This window comes from Enhydra lutris, unplaced genomic scaffold (assembly GCF_002288905.1).
Source record: "Enhydra lutris kenyoni isolate GAN:26980312 unplaced genomic scaffold, ASM228890v2 scaffoldscaffold15, whole genome shotgun sequence".
NCBI lineage: Eukaryota > Metazoa > Chordata > Mammalia > Carnivora > Mustelidae > Enhydra > Enhydra lutris.
This window is the reverse complement of record NW_019154099.1, coordinates 10559039-10565354: the sequence shown is the minus strand read 5'-3', so window position 1 is coordinate 10565354 and position 6316 is coordinate 10559039. Positions and strand designations below refer to the sequence as shown.

The 6316-nt window shown below is 57.0% G+C and overlaps 1 protein-coding gene across 2 annotated transcripts; it reads left to right on the top strand.

The window, feature by feature from the left end:
* Window positions 1-1158: 1158 nt before the first annotated feature.
* On the top strand, window positions 1159-5638 carry LOC111147087 (protocadherin-8). 2 transcript variants are annotated; one of them, XM_022502971.1, is made up of 3 exons: window positions 1159-3498; window positions 3965-4172; window positions 4678-5638. In XM_022502971.1, exons 1-3 carry the CDS (start codon window positions 1159-1161, stop codon window positions 5049-5051), a joined length of 2922 nt encoding a protein of 973 aa, XP_022358679.1. In that variant the 3' UTR covers window positions 5052-5638. The 2 variants fall into 2 exon arrangements, with proteins under 2 accessions (XP_022358679.1, XP_022358678.1); XM_022502970.1 differs by having other exon boundaries at window positions 1159-3789.
* Window positions 5639-6316: the final 678 nt, after the last annotated feature.

Below are 6316 nucleotides of genomic sequence, written 5' to 3'. Positions count from 1 at the left end.
GATGAATAGAGGAACATAATGGATACATGTGGCGTTTGCTCATTATATTCAAGTTAGCCCAACTCCGCTGTGGAAACTGTTCAACTTTCTCTCCCCTTAGCTTGTCACAGTGAAATAATACAGACATTGGGGCCTCCAATGGGATCGCCTGCCACGCCATTCTATTTCCACTGCTAACGAGGGCTTCATAAGCCTTTGATACAGTCTGATCTTTGAAACCTTTCCAAATCTCCTCAAGCTTATGCTAAATCCTATTTGGAACTTTTTTCCCCCCTGGCCAGCTAGCGCCCAGGGCTTAAGAAAGCCATTTGGACAGTGACATGCATACTAACACAGCGCAGAGCTCTCTTCTGAAAGGGAAGTGGCAGCCCTGATCGCCGAGGCTCACACGAGCAAAGCACAACTGCGTACACAAATTTGAATAAAATCCATTTTTTCTCATCCTTGGGGCTCCTAAATCGCGACGCTATTTCTGCGTGCCTCGGGGAGCTGGGAGAAAAGACTAGCAAGACCTTACTAAGCTGAACAAGTAGGTGGAGAGAAAAGGGCGAGGTTCGGAAGCTTCCAAGGTGCAGAACGTTGAAAGTGGGTGGGGGGTCCGAAAGCACTAAGGCGAAATCCCGGCGTGTTTGTTTTCCATTCAAGTCGCTAGTCCCGGACAGGCACAATTAACAAAACCATCCACTCCTTTTACTCCCGGCGACCTGTGCCAACTCCTCTGTATTCAGGGCGCTGACAGGAAAGGGGGGAAAAAAGCGAAAGGAGTTAAAGAAACAAAGAAAAGATTCCCTAATTTTCCTTTCTTATTTTCCGCTCTAAGCCTTTCCACATTAAAGGGATTGTCAGAGGCTGGTGTAGGAGCGGCGAGAGGGCGAAGCTGCCATTGGCTGCCCGGCTCTGGTAATTTGCATATCGGCTGCTATAAAAGCGGAGGCGGCGCGCGGCGCACAGTTCCAGCCCCGAGAAGGAAGGGAGAGGTGCATGGTGTGGGGAGGTCGGCGCGTCCTCAGAGCCCGCCAGAACCTCGAGCTGCAGCCCGCAGACCTTCCGCCCAGGGCTCGCAAAGAGCGTGCTCATAGGAGCCTGCGACTCACACCCGGACCTGCAAACCGGAGAGGAATTCCTCAGCCTCTTGGAATAGCACTTGGGGCTGGCGGCATGAGTCCAGTGAGGCGCGGGGGCAGCCCCTGCCTTTTCCCTTTACAGCTCTTCAGTCTCTGTTGGGTGCTTTCAGTGGCCCAGAGCAAGACAGTGCGATACAGCATCTTCGAGGAGGATGCCCCTGGTACGGTCATCGGGACCCTGGCTGAGGACCTGCATATGAAAGTATCCGGAGACACGAGCTTCCGCCTGATGAAGCAGTTTAACAGCTCGCTTCTCCAGGTGCGCGAGGGCGACGGGCAGCTGACCGTCGGGGATGCGGGCCTGGACCGGGAGCGGTTGTGCGGCCAAGCGCCACAGTGCGTGCTGGCCTTCGACGTGGTCAGCTTCTCACAGGAGCAGTTCCGGCTGGTGCACGTGGAAGTGGAGGTGAGGGACATCAACGACCACGCGCCCCGCTTCCCCCAGGCCCAGATCCCAGTGGAGGTGTCCGAGGGCGCGGCCGTGGGCACGCGCATCCCCTTAGAGGTGCCTGTGGACGAGGACGTGGGGGCTAACGGGCTGCAGAGCGTGCGCCTGGCGGAGCCTCACAGCCCCTTCCGCGTGGAACTGCAGACGCGCGCGGACGGCGCCCAATGCGCTGACCTGGTGCTGCTACAGGAGCTGGACCGCGAGAGCCAGGCCGCCTACAGCCTGGAGCTGGTGGCCCAGGACGGCGGCCGCCCGCCGCGCTCCGCCACGGCCGCCCTCAGCGTGCGAGTGCTGGACGCCAACGACCACAGCCCGGCCTTCCCGCAGGGCGCCGTGGCCGAAGTGGAGCTGGCGGAGGACGCTCCTGTAGGCTCGCTGCTGCTCGACCTGGACGCAGCCGACCCCGACGAGGGCCCCAACGGCGACGTGGTGTTCGCCTTCGGTGCCCGCACCCCTCCCGAGGCGCGCCGCCTCTTCCGTCTGGAGCCGCGCTCAGGCCGCCTCACCCTGGCAGGACCGGTGGACTACGAGCGCCAGGACACCTATGAGCTGGACGTGCGGGCCCAGGACCGTGGTCCCGGGCCCCGGGCCTCCACCTGCAAGGTCATCGTGCGCATCCGCGACGTCAATGACAACGCTCCGGACATAACCATCACCCCGCTGGCCGCCCCGGGCGCACCTGCCGCCTCTCCCTTCGCTGCCGTCGCCGCCGCCGCCGCTCTCGGGGGTGCGGACGCGACCTCGCCAACACGTCCCGGGACGCCCGAGGCCGGCGCGGTCTCTCTGGTGCCAGAGGGGGCGGCGCGCGAAAGCCTGGTGGCGCTGGTCAGCACCTCGGACAGAGACTCGGGTGCCAACGGGCAGGTGCGCTGCGCCCTCTACGGGCACGAGCACTTCCGGCTGCAGCCGGCCTACGCGGGCAGCTACCTGGTGGTGACTGCGGCCTCGCTGGACCGCGAGCGCATTGCCGAGTACAACCTGACGCTCGTGGCCGAGGACCGCGGCGCGCCCCCGCTACGCACCGTGCGGCCCTACACTGTTCGCGTGAGTGACGAGAACGACAACGCACCACTCTTCACACGGCCGGTCTACGAGGTGTCGGTGCGGGAGAACAACCCTCCCGGCGCTTACTTGGCCACGGTGGCCGCCCGGGACCCCGACCTGGGCCGCAACGGGCAGGTCACCTACCGATTGCTGGAGGCAGAAGTAGGCCGTGCTGGGGGCTCCGTGTCCACCTATGTGTCGGTGGACCCGGCCACCGGGGCCATCTATGCGCTGCGCAGCTTCGACTATGAGACTCTGCGCCAGCTCGACGTGCGTATCCAGGCGAGCGACGGTGGGTCCCCTCAGCTCTCCAGCAGCGCCCTGGTGCAAGTGCGAGTACTGGACCAGAACGACCACACACCGGTCCTGGTGCACCCAGCGCCGGCCAACGGGACCCTAGAAGTGGCGGTGCCCGGGCGCACGGCAAGGGACACTGCCGTGGCGCGCGTGCAGGCCCGGGACGGGGACGATGGGGCCAACGGGGAGCTGGCATTCGAGCTGCTGCAGCAGGAGCCGCGAGAAGCCTTCTCCATCCGCCGCCGCACGGGGGAGATCGTGCTCACAGGCGACCTCTCGCAGGAGCCGCCAGGCCGCGTGTTCCGGGCCCTGCTGGTCATATCCGACGGCGGCCGCCCCCCGCTCTCCACCACTGCCACCGTCAGCTTCGTGGTGACAGCAGGCGGCGGGCGCGGGCTGGTGGCGCCCGCCAATGCGGGGAGCCCGGAGCGTTCCCGCCCGCCAGGCTCTCGACTGGCGGCGTCGGGGCCGGCGCTACAGTGGGACACGCCGCTGATCGTCATCATCGTGTTGGCGGGGAGCTGCACGCTGCTGCTGGCCGCCATCATCGCCATCGCCACCACCTGCAACCGCCGCAAGAAGGAGGTGCGCAAAGGGGGGGCCCGCCGGGAAGAGCGGCCCGGGGCGGCGGGCGGCGGAGCCTCGGCTCCTGGCTCGCCGGAGGAGGCTGCCCGGGGAGCCGGGCCCAGACCCAACATGTTCGACGTGCTCACCTTCCCTGGCAGCGGCAAAGCGCCCTTTGGCAGCCCCGCGGCCGACCCGCCCCCGCCCGCGGTCGCCGCGGCCGAAGTGCCGGGCTCGGAGGGCGGCAGCGCCACCGGGGAAAGCTCCTGTCACTTCGAGGGGCAGCAGCGGCTCCGCGGTGCGCACGCCGAGGTGAGGCCTTCCTTCGGCTGGGCGCCCCGCTCCGTGCTCCGCGGACAGGCTGGGGGAAGGGACTGGAGGGGTCTGGGTGTGTCTGGATGCCTAACCTGTTGCACTTTGTTTCTTGTCCAACCCCGGTCTCACCCCCCTCCCCCGCCCGCCCCGCTTCCCCAATTCCTTGCTGCAGCCCTACGGTGCTTCCCCCGGCTTCGGAAAGGAGCCGGCGCCCCCTGTGGCTGTCTGGAAAGGACACTCTTTCAACACCATCTCCGGCCGAGAAGCGGAGAAGTTCAGCGGCAAAGACAGCGGCAAAGGGGACAGTGATTTCAACGACAGTGATTCCGACATCAGCGGGGACGCTCTGAAAAAGGATCTCATCAACCACATGCAGAGTGGTGAGGACTCTTCTTTCCTGCCAAGTTCAGCGTTCCTCCTTTCCCTACCCTGCTGCCCTCCTGTCAATCTCCGTTCCCAGCCCCCTCTCTCTTCCCCACTTTTTTCAGTTCTCCAGTTATAGACCCCTGCCTTCCTCAGACAGCGGATTTCAAAATGTCACGTCGAGGCAGCCCCCCCCCCACCTTGAATAAAGAACACTCCCATCCTGTTAGGTGGAGACAGGGGGTGATGCTAGCTATGGGGGGTGGTGGGTGAGAGATGGAGGGGGTGGTTCTGCTCCACAGTTTCTTAACTTGATTCCAGCAAAGGAAGCTGAGCCAATTTCGTATAAAGGTGGCTTTATAGGAAGCAGCATTTCTTTCAAATCTTGAATCACCGTGTTCACTCTCATACCCTCTTTTCTTTTCAGCTGCCCTGACCCTGCCTGACATTCCGAAGAGGGAAGCGCAGTTGTGTACAATTTCAGTAATAATCTTCATGCTCTCTCCTTCTCTTTCATATTAGGACTATGGGCATGCACCGCTGAGTGTAAGATCCTGGGCCACTCTGACCGCTGCTGGAGCCCATCATGCACGGGGCCCAACACGCATCCCCCGCCTCACCCACCAGCGCAGATGTCTACCTTCTGTAAGAGCACGTCCCTGCCTCGAGATCCTCTCCGCAGGGACAATTACTACCAGGCACAGCTGCCCAAGACAGTGGGGCTGCAGAGTGTCTATGAGAAAGTGCTCCACAGGGACTATGACAGGACAGTCACCCTGCTCTCTCCTCCTCGTCCAGGGAGGCTCCCGGACTTGCAGGAGATCGGGGTACCCCTCTACCAGTCCCCCCCTGGCAGGTACCTGTCCCCAAAGAAGGAAGCCAATGAAAATGTGTAACCCCATGCTGCATGTGTTCACAACTTATACAGGTCACTCCGAGAAGCCCCTAAGTTATTGACTGGTTTCAGTGTTGTATATATTAAATATGCAAGATGTGCCTTAAAATGAAGCTGTTGGAAGCTCTTTCCAATCACATTGGTACTGTTTGGTATTTGCAAACAAAAATGTAGTTAATGTAATTTTTATGAAATGTGTGCCATATTTAATTTTTCTTATCATGCTATTGACTTTAATTTCACTTGCAGCTTGCCATTTTCTTAGTGTTTTTAACCTGTACATTGTGTAATGTAATGTTTGTATATAATGAAATTTTGTTATATTTTTATATAATAAAAGCTAAAGTGGAAGTTATTGCCAAAGGAACTGTCTGTAAGACAAAAAAAAAAAGTGGGAGTTACTTAATGGAAATTTATCTTTCACCTGAAACAACCTAGAGTTTGAGAATTTTTGCCTTGCCAAGTATACCTTGTATATCTTGAGTCTGTGGTAGATTTCAAGTTCAATGTTATTTAATTACATTTGGTTTTCTGTAAACCAAACCGTGTCACTTATAAGCACAGTAATAAAGGATTTGTCATGTGTTTGAAGAATCTGCTAATTGCTTTTCACGAAGTTGCCTACAGTTAGACATTCACAAATAATCTGAGTGCCAGAATTAAACCTTTCAAGTGCTAATTATTTGGGCATTATTAATATTCACAGCAATATTAAACTTCCACGTATTGGAAAGTCTCATTTGAGTATTAAAAATACTTTATTTTGTAAATCATGTGCATCTCCATTTACATCAGGCACTCTATAAAATACTTGTCCTCATTTATTCACTCAACAGATATTTATGGAGCATCTACAAAAAGTAGAGAAAGCTGTTTGGGCTGTTCATTCACTAATTAAACATCTGTTGAGTTTTTACCAACTGCAGTAACTCCCCTAAGAGCTGCGGTTCGAGGTTAAGAAAACATAGTCTCAAGGATCTCTTAGCATATTAAGATGTTAATAGCAAAAACACACTCAAATGTATGGGTGAAATGACATGGTACTTGGGATTTGCTTTGAAATAGTCTAGAAGAAAACACAGGGCTATATGAAACAAGACTGGTAAAATACTGATCCTTGTCAACTGTGGCATGAATACGTGGGCAAGTGGGGGATTAATTATACCAATCTATTTGTGCGCTTGTATGTACTTAATGTTTGTTATGGAAGGTTTTTAAAAAGACACTCAAAAGACCTATGCCTATGTCTTAATACTCTCCGCATTC